Source organism: Lontra canadensis, unplaced genomic scaffold (genome assembly GCF_010015895.1).
Source record: "Lontra canadensis isolate GAN:19392208 unplaced genomic scaffold, GSC_riverotter_1.0 scaffold137, whole genome shotgun sequence".
NCBI lineage: Eukaryota > Metazoa > Chordata > Mammalia > Carnivora > Mustelidae > Lontra > Lontra canadensis.
In genome coordinates this window covers 356,986-373,574 of record NW_022631131.1, presented here as the reverse complement: position 1 = coordinate 373,574, position 16,589 = coordinate 356,986, and the positions used below count along the sequence as shown (strand labels likewise).

The 16,589-nt window shown below is 41.4% G+C and overlaps 1 protein-coding gene across 2 annotated transcripts in view; it reads left to right on the top strand.

The window, feature by feature from the left end:
• The window catches only part of MYO1D (myosin ID), a 335,010-nt gene that overhangs the window by 91,582 nt on the left and 226,839 nt on the right, over positions 1 to 16,589 (top strand). For both annotated transcript variants that reach the window (XM_032843261.1, XM_032843262.1), the window contains exons 2-8: positions 340 to 548; positions 2,707 to 2,800; positions 5,000 to 5,165; positions 6,600 to 6,653; positions 8,124 to 8,219; positions 12,319 to 12,435; positions 14,313 to 14,516. In XM_032843261.1, coding sequence (XP_032699152.1) covers positions 340 to 548; positions 2,707 to 2,800; positions 5,000 to 5,165; positions 6,600 to 6,653; positions 8,124 to 8,219; positions 12,319 to 12,435; positions 14,313 to 14,516 — 940 coding nt within the window. The remainder of the gene's footprint in view (positions 1 to 339; positions 549 to 2,706; positions 2,801 to 4,999; positions 5,166 to 6,599; positions 6,654 to 8,123; positions 8,220 to 12,318; positions 12,436 to 14,312; positions 14,517 to 16,589) is intronic.

Here is a 16,589-nt window from a genome sequence, read left to right as displayed (position 1 = left end):
ATCATTGCAAATCTGGCTAAGTAGATTCCAAGACCTGCTTTAACTTCTGTTTCTTTTCTGACGAGAGCTCTTCTGTAGAGCCCCTTCTGATCCTTTCGTATTTGGAAATAGGGAACATCCAGCCTCCCCCAAATTAAATTCTTGCTTCTTTCTTGGCTTTTAACTCCTACTGATCTTTCCCACCAGCAGCATCTGAAGGGGCAAAGCCTTAAGCTTTGTCTCTAAAATTAATTCAAGAATCAATGAAATGTCAGTTCAGAAACTGTTCCTGGGACACCTAGGAAAGACAACATTTCTCTATAACCGACCCACTCCTCCGCTTCTTTTGCTTCCTTACAGATTTGAAAAAGGGCGCATCTACACATTCATTGGAGAAGTCGTTGTTTCTGTGAATCCTTACAAGCCGTTGAACATCTACGGGAGAGACACGATCGAGCAGTATAAAGGACGGGAGCTGTACGAGAGACCTCCTCATCTTTTTGCAATTGCGGATGCTGCTTACAAAGCTATGAAGAGACGCGCCAAAGACACTTGTATTGTGATATCAGGTATTCAGAGAGGATCCCTGTGCTTTCAAGGTCAAAATGCACTTCACTTACTAGGTGCTCAAGGATCCAAACTGCTCAATAGATTTTTTTTTTTTTTTTTTGAAGTTAGAAACCTACGCAATTTTATAGGAGGAAAAAAATTGCAGCAAACACCAAATCATTCCTGACCAATGCCTCATCTTGGTTCATTTCCAAATCCATGTTACATGTGGATGGACTTTCTGGTCATGAAAGATTCTTCCTCCCATCTCAATGACATAAAAGTACTGGATAAAATGTAACAAAGATTTTTTTTTAATATTTTATTTATTTATTTGTCAGATAGAGAGTGAGAATGAGTGAGCACAAGCAGGGGGAGCAGCAGGCAGAGGGAGAAGCAGGCTCCCCGCTGAGCAGGGAGCCCGATGCAGAACTCGATCCCAGGACCCCAGGATCATGACCTGAGTTGAAGGCAGATGCTCAACTGACTGAGCCACCCAGGCATCCCAACAAAGATTATTTTAAATCATAACAGAATGAAAGGAAGAAAATGAAATCCTGAGGTACAAGTCAAAGGGAGTTAGTGTCAAAGGGCGTAACAGGCATGGGGACCAGAACTGGGCCGTCCTGGCTGGAGGCTGGAGCTTCAAAGTCTGAGGAGCAGGAAGGTGGTAGACCTTGTTGGAGCTGAGCTCTTCCCGGAATCTCGGGTTGTGTGAATTGAGGATCTGGAAAATATCTGCGTGCTGGCACAGGACGCCCTCGCCCACGCTGTGGGGATTTATTTTGGTCATAATAATACCTCACATCTGCATTAAGGTCTTTATACTTTCAAAACTGCTTTTATGACTTTATTTCATTTTGGTTATCAAAACAGTTCTGAGTGCTAAGACAGTGTGTTTCTACTTTTTAGATGAGAATATTAAGGGTTGGAGGAGTTACAGTAACAGTGTTGGAGAATTATATCCTAGGACTACATTATATTCAATTAATGAAAGCAATATTACCTGAGTATAAAAGGAAGGAGGGAATAAACAATCCTTTAAGCATATAAAGTAAAAGCAGAATGTCCCTCCCCTTTGAATATCTTGTTACCCCCCAAAACCCCAATAGTAATAGCTGTGAATTTAGTATTTATCCTTTTTATACATTTTTCTGTGTATAATACATATAGTCGTACATGCATATTAAATTATAAACTCTTAATTTTGTTACAGAATTATAGCTGCTATTATTCGACTTGTTTTTCTGTTTAACAGTATGGAATGGGACATCTTTTCATTAGCACAGCTAGAGACGTGGGGGCTCCCTGACAGCTGTGTGCTGAATCCTCCTCCTGCCTGGTCCTCTACCAGCGGCCACATTATTTGTCGAGTTTGGCAGCGACGCATAGTATAGTCTGCAGAAAAGCTCCTTAAGTCTTTGAAGCTCAGTGTTGTTCTTATTATTTGATCCCATTAGTATTTTTAGTATTTCTGTAGTATAGATTTCTGCAAGTGGAATTTGGGGGTTGGAAGGCATTCCCACTTAAAAATGTGGGTAGCTCATTCTGAACCGATCTCTTCCACCCGTCTTATACCAGTCATCCTGCCTTTTCTGTGACACCATGCCTGGAACTCGCTGTTGCGTTTTGCTATGTTTTCACTAAAATGACGCTTGACTTTAATTTTTGAAAGGAATATTTCATCCTCATTAAGATTAAAAGAAATTATGCTGTAGAGCACAAGGGTACATGAATTAAGCCATGGCTCGTGTTTGAGGCACTGGCTTGTTTGTTTTCTGCTATGCTTCAGAGTCACGGCCAAACACCAACACTCCGGTGTAAGGAGTTCACTTACCCCATTTTGTCCCTTGATATTTTCTATGCAATCCATCTTAACTTGGAATCTATTTGTTATTTTACTTCCATAATGGTTTTGCTTCTTTTCTCAGCATTTTCAGAGCTGTTAAGACCTAGACAGTACCAAGACAGGAAGATTTTAACTCAAAAAAAAAAAGAAAAGAAAAGAAAGAAATATAAAGAATTTTAAATAAATAACCTCAGAATTTGCAATTATTCTATTAAATGATCATTGCAATTAGTGCAATTATTCTGTGAAGAATTGCAGTTACTCTACTAGAAACCAGCTTACTGTTGGTCTCAGTGACCGTGTTAAGCCTTGTACAACTATTCCCACAGGGGAGAGTGGAGCTGGGAAAACTGAAGCAAGTAAATACATCATGCACTACATAGCGGCCATCACCAACCCCAGCCAGAGAGCCGAGGTGGAAAGGTAAGCGTGTTGTGAAAATGGGGACACATTCTCATCGGGGCTTTGTTTTCCATACAGACTTGCCTGGGCCATCGGTTTTTATATTTGCTTCTTCATAGAGAAATACTGCTTTGGTAAGCTTTACGTAAATAGGAAACAAAGTAACACTGCAACAGATGTAAGTCCCTGCCCCGTAACTGCCACCTTCAGTGTTGCAGGTGCTCAGCCGAGGCGGTTCAGGGGATGCTGGTAGATGCCACTGTTCCAGTTGCTTTTTGTACTGTACTGGTGTCTTTTTTACACTGTCTTCTGAGGAGCCCAAGGCTCCCTGGAGGGAAAGGGGGCTCTGGGAGGCAGATCTGTGCCATCCCTGCATTGCATTGTCACAGCTGGAAGCCCTGATATTAGAATCGCTAAGAATGATTCCTTTCTCTCTTTAAGTTTCACGCTGCTGTCAGCATAAGATAAGGATGAGGGCTGCTGGGCACTGTCTGTAGGACCCGGCTGCTAGCACAGAACGCCCCGTAGTATTTTCTTATCCATTCGTAAGGAACGAATGGATGGATTTTTTTTTTTTTTAAGATTTTATTTATTTATTTGACAGAGAGAAAGAGAGGTCACAAGTAGGCAGAGAGGCAGGCAGAGAGAGAGGGGGAAGTAGGCTCACTGCTGAGCAGAGAGCCCGATGCGGGACTCATTTCTGGGACCCTGATATCATGACCTGAGCCGAAGGCAGAGGCTTTAACCCACTGAGCCACCTAGGCGCCCCATGACTTCAGTTTCTTATATGGTGTGCACTTTTTGGGAGAAAAAGAGTTTTCCAGAGTTGCTAGTGTGAAGCTCAGTGTTTATTTTCCGGAGTCTCCCTCCGCATGCACATCTCAGCCTTCATTTTATGACTAGGAAAGAAAGGATATGGGTATGAAAGAAGGTGATATAGATGAGAATTACCCTACCGGGGCTTTCCTCATTTCTGCATAACTGGGCTGGTGGTCAAAGAGGCATTTTTCTTGACTATGACACATCCCCACTTCTGATTCTGACTTTACAGTCTCCTGTGACAGGGACACGAATAGGAGTCAGTTATCTGAATTTCCGCAGATGCTCAGGAGAACTGACTTGATTTTATTTCTAAACCCAGTTGGTATTGTAGAGTCAGGCATGTGTACAATGTCAAGTGTTTCGTGGGCATATCTTACTGTAGTTTTAAAGATGGTCATCTTTGTTTACCATAGCGTGCAATCCTTCCTCCCCACATTTTAAAAGTATACTTTCATGTGGGAGGAGAGAAGCTGGGGTGGTGATGGGGTCACTTATAGTCAGAGTGGATCTGTTACATCAGCTTACTTTAGTGGCCAAAGTGATTTCTGCAGGTGGGCCCACACAAGAAGTTTTGCCAGGGAAATAAAAAAGACTTAAGGGTCAGCATCAAGTTAAAAAGTATCTGGTGGGAGACACTGTGCTGTAGAAAGTTAGCGTTCACCAAATAAGGAATGAATGTGTCACCTTTCTTTTCAGAACACATCTTTTTAAGATTTTTCTTTATGTCAGTAAAACATGTTCACTTAAAAACTAAAAATTAGGAGCGCCTGGGTGGCTCAGTGGGTTAAGCCTTTGCCTTTGGCTCAGGACATGATCTCAGAGTCCTGGGATCGAGTCCCACATCAGGATCTCTGCTCAGCAGGGAGCCTGCTCCCCTCTCCCCGGCCTGCCTCTCTGTCAAATAAATAAAATCTTTAAAAAAAAAAAAACAAAAACACTAAAAACTAAAAATTATAGCATTTTGTCCAAGGCAGAAGTCCCCCGAAATCCCACTCCACAGAATCCTACCCCATCAAGCTAGACCCCTGTAGTGAAATGCACTGGTCTTTCCGGATTTTTAAGCATTTACTAACCTGTGTGCCTGCACACGTGCACTCATGTGGACACATTCACAGACCCCTAAAGACCCCTCAACACATACTATTTTGCAACCTGCTTTCTCATTCTTCAGTGTATTCTGGACCTCTTTCTCTGTCGGTGCATCCTATACTAGAAAAAAAAGGTTTTTTATCCAGCCCTACTGGTGGACATTTAGGGCTTGTTTGTTTTAATACTGCGAACAATGCTACGGTCAGCATCTTTGTGTAAGTGTTTGGGTGCACTTTAACAAAAGCTAGTTTTTCTAAAAGGTGCAAGCCTCGAGAACTTTCTATACTGACTTTCATTTCTCTGTTAAAGAGTGAAGAACATGTTGCTTAAGTCCAACTGTGTCTTGGAAGCTTTCGGAAATGCCAAAACCAATCGCAACGACAACTCAAGCAGGTTTGGAAAATACATGGACATCAACTTTGATTTCAAGGGCGACCCTATCGGTGGACATATCAACAACTACTTACTGGAGAAGGTAAAATGTGCTTCATTTCTGAGGGTAATGTTCTCAAGTGCTGACTTTTTTTTAAACCTAATCATGTTTATAGAATTTTTAAAAACTTAGTTAAAAGTAGCTTTTAATCCTGTTCTGCCTCCCTTCCCCCTCCTCAGTTCACTTTCTGGGACAGGTTACTCTCCTTTTGTGCTCTTCTTAGCTCCTACCGTATCAGGTTGGGAAAAGTTTGGGCTTTGTAGATAAGGATTTAGGTGCGTGTGTGGTAGGGGTGGGAGTAGTATGGGAATGTATGCCAACTTCTGGATAAGATTTAACCAAAACTGGGGCACCTGGGTGGCTTGGTCAGTTAAGTGTCTGCCTTCAACTCAGGTCATGATCGGAGGGTTCTGGGATCGAGTCCCACAACGGGCTTCTTGCTTGGCAGGGAGCCTGCTTCTCCCTCTGCCTGGTTTCTACCCCTGCTTTGTGTTCTCTCTCTCTGACAAATATATTAATAAAATCTTTAAGAAAAAAAAATTAACCAAAACAGATTCTAGGACTAATTAATCAGTTCTACTTTTTTGACACACCACCATTGCTTGCTGCTGTTAATTGTCCTGAACACATCACGGAAGAGCTAGCCCACCCATTCCACTCTTTTCACAGAATCATGCCCATTCAACTCTCTTTTTTTAACCGAGATATGATTGACATTTAACACCATAAACATTTAAGGCGTACAGCATATTGATTTGATACTTCTGTGTACATTTATTTTAACTTGAATCTCATTTTCTTCTAGCTTCTATTTGTTCATAGCATCCTTTATGGCAGTGTACCAGAGCATAAACTATTTTTGTTTATTAAATTGAAATCAGGCCGTTAAGGAAATACCTGTATTTATCAGTGTCAGTTACAAAAGGACTGGAAATGCCAGGTAACATCAGTCTTTTTCCAGAATGTTTTATGGCTTCACTTTATGTGCAGAGCCCATTAGAGGCCTCCTCTGAAAGAATGTGCATTGTGAGGCCTCTGAGAGCAGGCTTTGGGGGCCATCTGAGGCAGGGGCTTCAACTGATTTTACTACAGGACACAAGACATTGCTCTTTGAAATGCCAGCAGACCCCAGGAACCCTAAACAGCCCTTCCTGTTCTCCCACTTCCAATCCTCTTCCTCCTAAAAACCCCATCTTTAGGCTCCAGGTTTAAAAAAAAAAAAAAAAAAATCTTCATTTTTATAAAGTTTAGGGAATTCTGTTTTAAGTAGTAAAAAGAATATTAAAAATAGCACAGAAACCCCTGCAGAGGAGGCCTAGTTTTAGGTGGGTAATCCTTGGGGTCTTCAGAACATTTGAATGCACTGTTAATACACAATTTCCTGAGAACTTGGCTTGCGCTTTGTTTCCAGGGTGCATTCTCAGATTAACGATTTAATGTGATTTTCTTTTCTTTTTTCTTTTTTTTTTTTTTAAGTCTCGAGTGATTGTGCAACAGCCAGGAGAGAGAAGCTTTCATTCTTTTTATCAGGTTAGTATCTCTTGTTGTGCAGGTAATCCATCTTTGGCTCAATTGTAACGGGAATGAGTATTTTATGTCAGGACACTCCCTTGTCCTGTGCCTCCTTTGCCTCCATTGGCCCAGGACACATTACACATGAGTGCGTGCATACACACACCCTCGCCCACATGCTGCTTCTGAGATTTGATGACCGTGATCCTTATAAAGAAGCATCAGGTGGTTAACCCACCAGAGGAGTTGACTGCCTTGGCTGAGCATCACCTCCATTTTTTTGCAATGTAGAGAACAGTTTAATATCTGTAAAAGCTTTTGAAATGATAAATTCTGAATATGTTAAGTTAATTGTGTTTTATTTTGAATCGAAGCTGTTGTTCCCATTATCTGGGAGCCCAGAGACAGGAATACAACTCGAGTTTACTTTGCTCCTGGAGGCTATAAGGCAATGTGATTACTTAATTATGAATTCAAGGGAGAAATGTCTTCTTTACCCATCAAAGCTGTGATTGCTAAGAAAGAAATTTGATACCTCTTTTGAGAATGCTTTTGAAGTCAAAGGCAGACTTTTTAAAAGTAGCCCTTCTGTTAGCAAGTCTATGCTCAGAGGTAGGGTACATAATTACAATTTTTAAAGCCCTGAAAAACATAAGCCAGTGCTGACAAATAAAGTGGGTGATCCAATGTAGCATTGCTGTTTGGGACTTTTTTAAAAGTAAAACCCTAAGTAAGATTGATTTCCATGTGGAAAACGTCTCTGCAGGGGATGGAGCAGTGACCGTGTAAGTTGAACACAGTACAGCTCAGCTGAGTTCCATTTTCTCTAGGTAACTGCTGCAATAGACAGTGCTCATTTGTATATATGAGTTCTGGTATATTTAAATGATCACTTTCAAAAATCTGATAATTGCACCTTTGAAGTAAGACAAAGCATACAGCTGAATGTAGAGAATTGAAACTGACTGCCTTCCAAAGGCGTGTTCTGTAGGTAAGGGCTACCCATGTTATATTCGTGTTCTCGTTGACAGTTCACCATGTTTCCCTTAAACTAGTTTTCTGCCAAATATGAAATAGTTCTTTTCCTATCCAGAACTCGTAAGTTCTTCCCAATGTATTCCCCACTTGGATGAGTGTTAAAATTTGTCTTTGTTCAACCCTTCAGTGGTGGATAACCAGCGGTGCTCCCCCCCTCCCTCCACCCCCCATAGAGAGATTGATGAAGGAAGGCTATTTGTTTCCAGTGTGACTCAGCATGTGACCCTGGGCTGATACCTCTAACTTCAGCAGCGCCTTGACTTTTTCTGAATTCTGAAACACAGCCCTATCTTGTCTGGATAATGAGGCAGCTAAGCAAGTGACCACAGTGCATAGGCTCCTGTTTAATAAATGACCAAGTGAAAGCGAGATTATCATTGTGAGAATACTTGATGTACTTGGCTCCATGTATATTTTGCCAGTTCATATTTTAATTAAATACCTTTTCAGCTACTCCAAGGAGGTTCAGAGCAGATGCTACGCTCTCTACATCTCCAGAAATCCCTGTCATCCTACAACTATATCCACGTAGGCGCTCAATTAAAGGTAAGGGCTTCCTCTCTGAGATATGCAGTCAGACAAAAAACCAGAGGGGACATTAAGTAATTCTCTGGTCCAGCCTGCTGCCTTTAAGCAAATGAGTGACTCTTTTCTTCCATTCTGGTGTTTAAATTGTCAGGGACAGAGACTCGCTGCATTACTGTCAACAACTTCACTTAATAACTGTTTCTGTGTTTCATTGCAATCTGACAGGAAAGAAGTTTCTCTTGTGATCTTGTGGTTGTTTGTTTTTTGTTTGTTTTGTTTTGTTTTTTTCCAATTTTTAATCCTAATTCTTTTGGCACTGTAAAAACATTGGTGTGACTAGGAAATCCACTTCAGAGGAAGATGCTGTGTGGTTTGGCCACAGGCGAGTTGGGAAGCAGAAGGAGCTTTAAAAGCACCCTGGTTGAAATTCAGTATTAAAGATCTCCATTTGCTGTTTTTTCAAGTATTGATTTTGATCTATCCTGGAGATAGTTTTGTGACCCTGGAGCATTTCTATTCAGCCCTCAAATTTTTCTACTTTTTTCCCTTCACTTGCATGCGGGCCTTTTGCACTCCCATATGCAGATGCTTTTCTGCTCTTTTCTTTCTAATTAGTGTTCTGCTAGTCACCTTACAGCTAATCCTAATAATATAGTAGTCTGTTGATGGTAGACTATAAAATGGTAATTATAATATTATCCTGCTTTGTCAGAGAAAGGTATATAAATACATAAAATAAAATATGGAGGGAAATAGACCAAGGTTTTAATTACTGATTCTGAATGGATGAGATTACAGGTATCCGTGCCCTTGTACTTTTCCATGTTTTAAATTTCTTCTGTAATAAAAAATAAAAAATACATTGCTTTTGTAGTCAGGGGAGAAATAAAAAGAATTTGTAAAAGGAAAGAAAGGAAAGGAGATGTTTCCTTTTTAATTTCTATTATTCTTCTAAAACGAATTATACCTGCATTACTGTTTAGCTGTATTTTTATTGCCATGCATGGAAATAAATGATATTTAGGCTTTCCCAATTAATTTTCCATTATTTGACATTCAAGTTGCGTGGATCTTTTTTTGTTTTGTTTTACTTTTACAATCATCTCAGAGCAGGATGTTTGGGAGAAAATTAATTGAAAACAAACAAGACAATAAAGGGCAACACTTGAGCTTTCTGAGACTAGGCCAGCAGCGCTCATGGATGCAGAAGGGATTGTGAAACCAGCACTTAAAAATGCCAATGACCGGGGCGCCTGGGTGGCTCAGTTGGTTAAGCGACTGCCTTTGGCTCAGGTCATGATCCTGGGGTCCCAGGATGCAGTCCCGCATCGGGCTCCCTGGTCAGCGGAGAGTCTACTTCTCCTTCTGACCTTTCGCCTCTCATGCATTCTCTCTCTCTCTCAAATAAGTACATAAAAATAAAATCTTTAAAAAAAAAATGCCTATGACCAGAAATGTTCCCCTTTAATCAGATTGTCTAACTGACCAAATTACTTTTGGCCCACTCCTGTAGCACCCCCACAGAAAGCAAGTATTAAATGAACATTTAGCCATTGCCTAAAGCTGAATGTGGCTTGGGTTCTCTTTCATCCAGTTCCCATTCCTTTCTCCCTGCCTCTTTTTTTTCCCTCTCTAACAAAAATAAAGACATAATGTATGATCATAGTCAAAACCTAAATAAAGATGTACCAGAAGGAAACAAAAATATACTAAAGTTTACCTTCTAGAGATAGTTACTGATGATGGTTTATGTGTGTGTGTGTGTTTTTAAGATTTTTTTTTAAGTAATCTCCACGCCCACTGTGGGGCTTGAACTCATGAACCGGAGATCAAGAGTCACATGCTGCTCCTACTGAGCCAGTCAGGCACTCCTATGTATATATACATTTATAAATGGAATCATACAATAAACACTGATGAAATAAATTTGCTTTTATTAAATGACAATATAATTATTAATATCTTTGCATTAACAAACAAATAAGTTAATAGAATGATTTTAACAACTATAAAGCATTATACTCTATCACAGTTTTACTTAACTACCCTAAAAATAGAGGAAAAATGTACAATTAATTTCTTATTGTTTTGGGAGACTTTCATTTGGGTTTTCTCTTCCCTTCAACCCAAATGAAAGTCTCCCAAAACAATAAAAACTTAATTATCTCATGTAACGAGAAGCCCTGAGATGGAACCGTTCCAGAGTTGGTTAACTTAATGCCATCACAATGTTGGTAGGGACCCAGATATTGTTTGTTTTTCCAACTTAAAACTCTCCCATCCTCACTGGATTTGGCTTGTGTGCTTAGGCTGATTTTCCTTATGGTCCCAAAATGGCAGCTGTAGTTCCAGAAGTTACAGGCAGAGGCAATGTTCCTGGCTTATGCCCCTTTGAGGCTATGGAAACCTCATGCCTTATTGACCTGAATAACATCACATGCCCATGGCTAGTTAGTCCCTTGGTAAGGGGAGTGAGATCACCGTGATTAGTTTCTACCCACAAAGATTTACCCTCTGAGGTTGCAGGGGAGACCAGTCCTGAAGGACAAGGATACTTGGAGAGGGGTGAACAAATCATGGTTCTAGCAGCCAACAGTTTCCCACAGTAGGACATTTAGATTTCTTGTCTAGTTTCTATGTAATTTCAGCACAGTTACAGTTTATAATAATAGTTCTGTCTGATACTTGTCTAGTGCTTTTTATGGGCTAGGAACTAGGGAAGTGATTTACATAATTCTCATCCAGTTCTCCCAACAACCCTGTAATGTTGTGCCCACCTTACCCATGAGGAAACTGAGACTTGAGGAGGTTAAGTATCTTGCCCAAGGTCAAAGAACCAGGTAGGTGGATAAACCTTCCTTGTTGTGTCCTGGATACTAGAGGAACAGGTATTCATCAGGTACAGAGGACCCCTTCTCGTGCCCTTCTCCTGTGTCCCCACCAGAGGAGAAATTCACCGAGGAAAAGATCAGTCAGGCCCTCTGCAACTGCTGCTCTGGGAAAACTTTTTTGAGATAGGCCCTTACCATTGCTTCACTGTAAATTTCTGTTGATGTGTTTCTATTTCCAGCCCGATGGCTGTAGCTCGTCAAGGTTAGCAATTTGTCTGGCATCTGCACATTTGGTGAGGGCCTGCTTCCTGGTGTATAGATGGAGCCTTCTCTGTGTCCTCACAGGGGAGAAGGGATGAGGAATCTCTAGGGCCTCTTAGAAGGGCTTTAATACCATTTATTGAGGGCTCCATCCTCATGACCTAATTCCCCCTCAAAGACCCTACCTACTAATTCCATCACCTTTGGGGAGGGGTCAGGATTTCAACACAGGAATTTTGGAGTGATACATTTAATCTATAGCAGCCCTCTCGAACCAGTTAGAAGATCTGATGCACCAAATGTTTGTGAAAGAGTGGTTGTGGTCCCAAAATATCTAATAGCTTGCTGAATGACTGAGGCAGCCCACTTTGCTTTGGGGGGTCCTGCTTTTCATCATCTGTGAAGTAAAAAGCCTGACCATCCAAGAGAGGAAGTATTATTCCCAGACTCTACAAGACTAATTGTGGAACAAAAAACCACAGGCAACAATAGTCAGGCATGTGTCTGCAAGAGGCTCCCATGGTCAGTATTTCCATTTGTGATTCCACATCCCATGTTTTCCTCATCACAGAGTGGCAGTCAGCTTCTGTGAGGCAGCTCAGGACTTGGCTCCCTCACTGAAGGTTCCAGAAAATATGTCATGCCTATTTTTTGTGGTGGTGGCTCTCACACACGGTGGACATTTTGTGTGCTGAGTGATATTTATATAATAAATATTTTATAATATTTTATAATATATTATAAATTATATTATAATATATTATAAAATATAATATATTATTATATTATATAATTAAATATTATTTATAAATATATAATTAAATATTATAATTAAATTATATATATTAAATATAATATAATATTATATTACAAAATTATCAAATAATTTTATTTTCTCTGGGTACTCAGTGACTTACTACAAAAGCATAAAGATGTTGGCTAAACTCGAATGCTGTCTCGTAATTGTCAGATTTTTATGCTCGTGTGAAATGTCGGTGACTTAAGTTTTCCATTTTCATTCCCAGTCTTCTATCAACGACGCTGCAGAATTCAAAGTAGTAGCTGATGCCATGAAAGTAATTGGCTTCAAACCTGAGGAGACTCAAACAGTGTATAAGATTCTGGCGGCCATTCTTCACTTGGTGAGTAGGGCCACCTTTGAGAATATATTGCCTCCTTGTGGAGACAGGACACATTTTCAGAAGATTTTGTTTTTTCCCTGCAGATTTAAAAACTAATTTATATAAAGAAAATTTCTCTTACATTTTTGAAGCAGTTATGGTATCTGTGGTTCGCTCCATCATTTTATAATATTATGAAGGATTTTTCAAAGCCACTGTAGGTTTTGAAACTTAAATTCATCATCTTCCGGATATGTCAGATTTTGAACAGTTTCATTCTGAGGATGAAAGAATTCAGTAATGAAATGACTATCAATGGTATAAGCTAAAATCTTTTGAACAGAATATTGTTTGAGTAGCACTTGAAGCATAAGTTATCGGAACTGGAATCCTGATCATCTCATTTCTCACATTGGGAAATGAGCGCTAAAGGGGTGGCAGGACTGGCTTGAAGGCGCATCCAATTCATGGTGGCCAACCCAGTAGACGAGATGGCCGACCAGGGTCCAGGCATGCTCCACTACCACTGCAGCAAACTCAGACACATGAAGAGCCCTGTGTCGGATTTCTCTCATTCCTGTTTATATAATCATAGACGTTGAAAATACGGTGAGCGTGTAACCTTAGAAAAAATGAATGACACCATGAATTCAAACCCGGAATAAAACTTACCTTTCTGTAACGTGGCAAGATTTAACTTTTAATGAAAGGGGCAGGAACTCTATGTAAAAATATCATAGGGCAATGTAAATGTTACTGTAAGTAAATGCTCCTAACTAGGAAGACTTGAATATTACAAATTGTCCCATTCTTTCAGCCAGTTTATAAATAAACAGTATCCTTCAGAATCCAAATAGGAATTTTATTTTTAAAGTTGAAATAATGGCTCTAGAATTTACCTGGTCCAATAAACATGTAAAGAAGATCAAATAAAACATCCTAAAGAAGAGTAGTAAGGTAGAGGGAAAAGAGGAGAGGATCCATGACTAATTCTGCCAGATTTTAAATGATAGTAAAAGTGACAGTCCTTTAAAACTTGTTGCACGAATGTATCATCAGATTATGCAAGAGATTGGTTGATGTGCTGGACAGCTGGTAGAGGGTTAATAAGTATTTATTGCTTGTTGAATAAGTGAAATATAAATAGACTCAGAAACTTGGGGGAATTTAATATATGATAAAGGTGATATTTCAAATTTCTTTTTTTTAAGATTTTATTTATTTGAGAGAGAAGAGAGCACAAGATGGGGGAGGGGCAAAGGGAGAGGGAGCAGAGACTTCCCACTGAACAGGGAGCCCAACATGGGGCTTGATCCCAGGACCCCAGGATCATGACCTGAGCCAAAGGCAGACACTTAACCGACTGAGCCACCCAGACAGTTCTAAAGGTGACATTTCAAATCAGGAGGAAAAGCTCAGCCATTCAGTAAATGGTGTTGGAGCAACTAACTAACCATCTGAAAAAATAAAGTTAGATTCTTTGCACCACTTAGTAACACAAATTCTAAGTGAGTTAAAAGCTTAAATGTAAGGGGAAAGCTGTGTATTTGAAGAAAATATTAAACATTTATAAAATCTTCGGAGTGGGAATTGGTCTAAGTATGACACCAAATTAAGAGAAGCCCCAAAGCAAAAGACTGTAGATTTGACTACATAAAAATGTAAAACTTTTCTCCATCAAAAAACAAAAGCTGAATATTAAGAGATAGATGGGTGTCTAGAGCAGAGGAGAGATGGATGAAGCAGTGGGTTTTTAATATATATGTAATGTATTTAGGAAAATCAGTGCTACAGACAAGGTCACTTTGAATTTTATCTTTAATTGGCAAATTGATCCCCGACATAACATTTCAGAATCTTGCTGGCAACGGCGTCTTGTTGTTTTCTGTCTGGTATAGGGAAATTTAAAATTCGTGGTGGACGGTGACACGCCTCTCATTGAAAATGGCAAGGTTGTATCTATCATAGCAGAGCTACTCTCCACCAAGACGGACATGGTAGAGAAGGCCCTTCTCTACCGGACGGTGGCCACAGGTCGTGACATCATTGACAAGCAGCACACGGAGCAGGAAGCCAGCTACGGCAGGGACGCCTTCGCTAAGGTGGGATTCGAACTGACATCGTCCCTGTCTGGGGATGCGGTTTTAGAGAACTCCCGTGAGGATGCATCCAAGCATTCCATGAAAGTGGGCTCCGGCTTTTAGAAACCAGAGTGGTACTTCTGGGCCATCACAGTCCAAATAAAACGCCCTGGCTGTGAGCACCAGGAGCGTTCTGAGAAGAACAAGTCCAACTGGACAACCGACGCTGCCTGCATGGGCCCTTTTGCCGCCTTCCCTTTCATGTGGCTCACCAGTGTTTGATGAAGGCCGCCCCAGGTCGCCCGAGGGAGTGCTTATCCTCCGTGTTCTGTGTCTGTGCGGGGATCGTGCCGTGAAGTCATTGACCTTCTTTCCTTTCCCTGATACAACAAATAATGCTGCCATATCCCATGCATGTATCCCTACACACCAGCCCTTTTAGTCCCACGGGACAGACTCCCAGGAATGAGCACCCCACATCAAAGGACACACTGATTTTAGACTCTAAGTTGACGGACTATGGGTATATGGAAGTATCTTGTGATTACGTTCGTTTCATTGCCCATGTATTTGAGCATCTTTCCGCATGTCTGTAAGGTATTTAAGTCCGTTCTGGGAATCACCTGGTGTGTCCTTTGTACATCTTCCTCAGGGCCTCTTGCTGTTCTGTTGCGTGTTTGTGAGAGCTCATCCCTTTAACCCTTGGTCTGTTATCTGCATGGCAAGCGTGTTACGTTCCCAAGATTACATTTTCTTGTTTTCTTTCTCTTTGTCGCTGTTTGGTTAGATGGCACATATTCCATTTTTACTCTTTTGAGTCCCAGGCTTGGTTGTAGTCTCCAGAGGAATTTGGATTTATCCAAGTGCAATGGAGAGTGGAGGATTCTAAGCAGAAGCAACGAGCGATTCTGCATTTTTAAGCCAATCGCTCTGGCTTCAGTATGGAGACTCTTCTGCGGGTGGGGATGGAAACAGGGGGACCATTAAGGGGATATTTTAGTAGCCAGGAGAGAGATGATGGCAGGTTGCGTAGAAATGGGGGAAAGAGGATGGTTGGAGACGTAAAACCCACAGCCCCTGTTTGTCTGGGGAACCATAAAATCAAGGATCACTCCTAGAGTGCTCTGACTCCAGCCTGTGTCTCCTGCCTCATTCCGCACCATGCTCCAGTCTCCTCCCTTCATTCCAGCACGTTAGTGTTCGCTCAGGCCTTGCAGGTGGTCTTTATCCCTTTCTCCCTCTAGCCACAGGGCCTTTGCACAGGATCCAAGCCTCTGCTTGCTTGGATCCCTTGTCTCACCCCCTCTTGCTTCGTCAACTCTTACTCATCCTTCTGATCTCAGCCCACTTTCTCAGGGAAGCCTTCCCTGGCCTCTGAATCCCGAACAGGTTAAATTATCCTCTGAAGCCACGCACCTCACCTTTGGGGTGGGGGTGGGGGGAGTGTGTGTGTGTGGCGGGGGGGGGGGGGTTTCTTTTCTCCTACTTCCCTGTCCTCCTTGGAGACCGAGACCGTGTTTATGTTTGCTTCAGTACTATATCTCCAGTAACCTGCCCAGAGTAAGTAGTCAGCTAATACTTGTTGAGTGAATAAATTCCTACATTTCTAGAGTCCTTTGTTCATGCTCAGAAGTAAGGTGGGAACAGTTTTCGGAGGTGGGAAGAGCAGGAGTCCTGACAGCACAGTGTAGGAGATGGCTGTGAGCCCCTAAGAATATTGTCGGGTTGGCTGTCGAGCATGTGAGTCTGGCACTCAGAGGAGAGGTCTGCATCGGAGTAGTAGACTTGGGCGTAGTATTGTAGCAGGTCTGTTTAACATCGAATGAGATGGCTCCGGAGGTGTTAGAGTAAAGAGGACCAGAAGAACTCCTCCTTTTAGAGGTCAGGTGGAGGAGATTTTACCAAAGGTCAGCCAGCAGGAGCAGCCAGTGAAATAGGAGAAAAATTAGGGAGGTGTGGCGTCCCAAGTCCCAGAGGGGAGAAAGTTCAAGAAGAAGGTGGGAAACCAGGTGGAGTGACGCTGAGTGTCTGGGTAAGACATCCGTACAGAGGCCTATGAAAATGTCTACACCGAGGTGCTTGGGGTCTTTGATG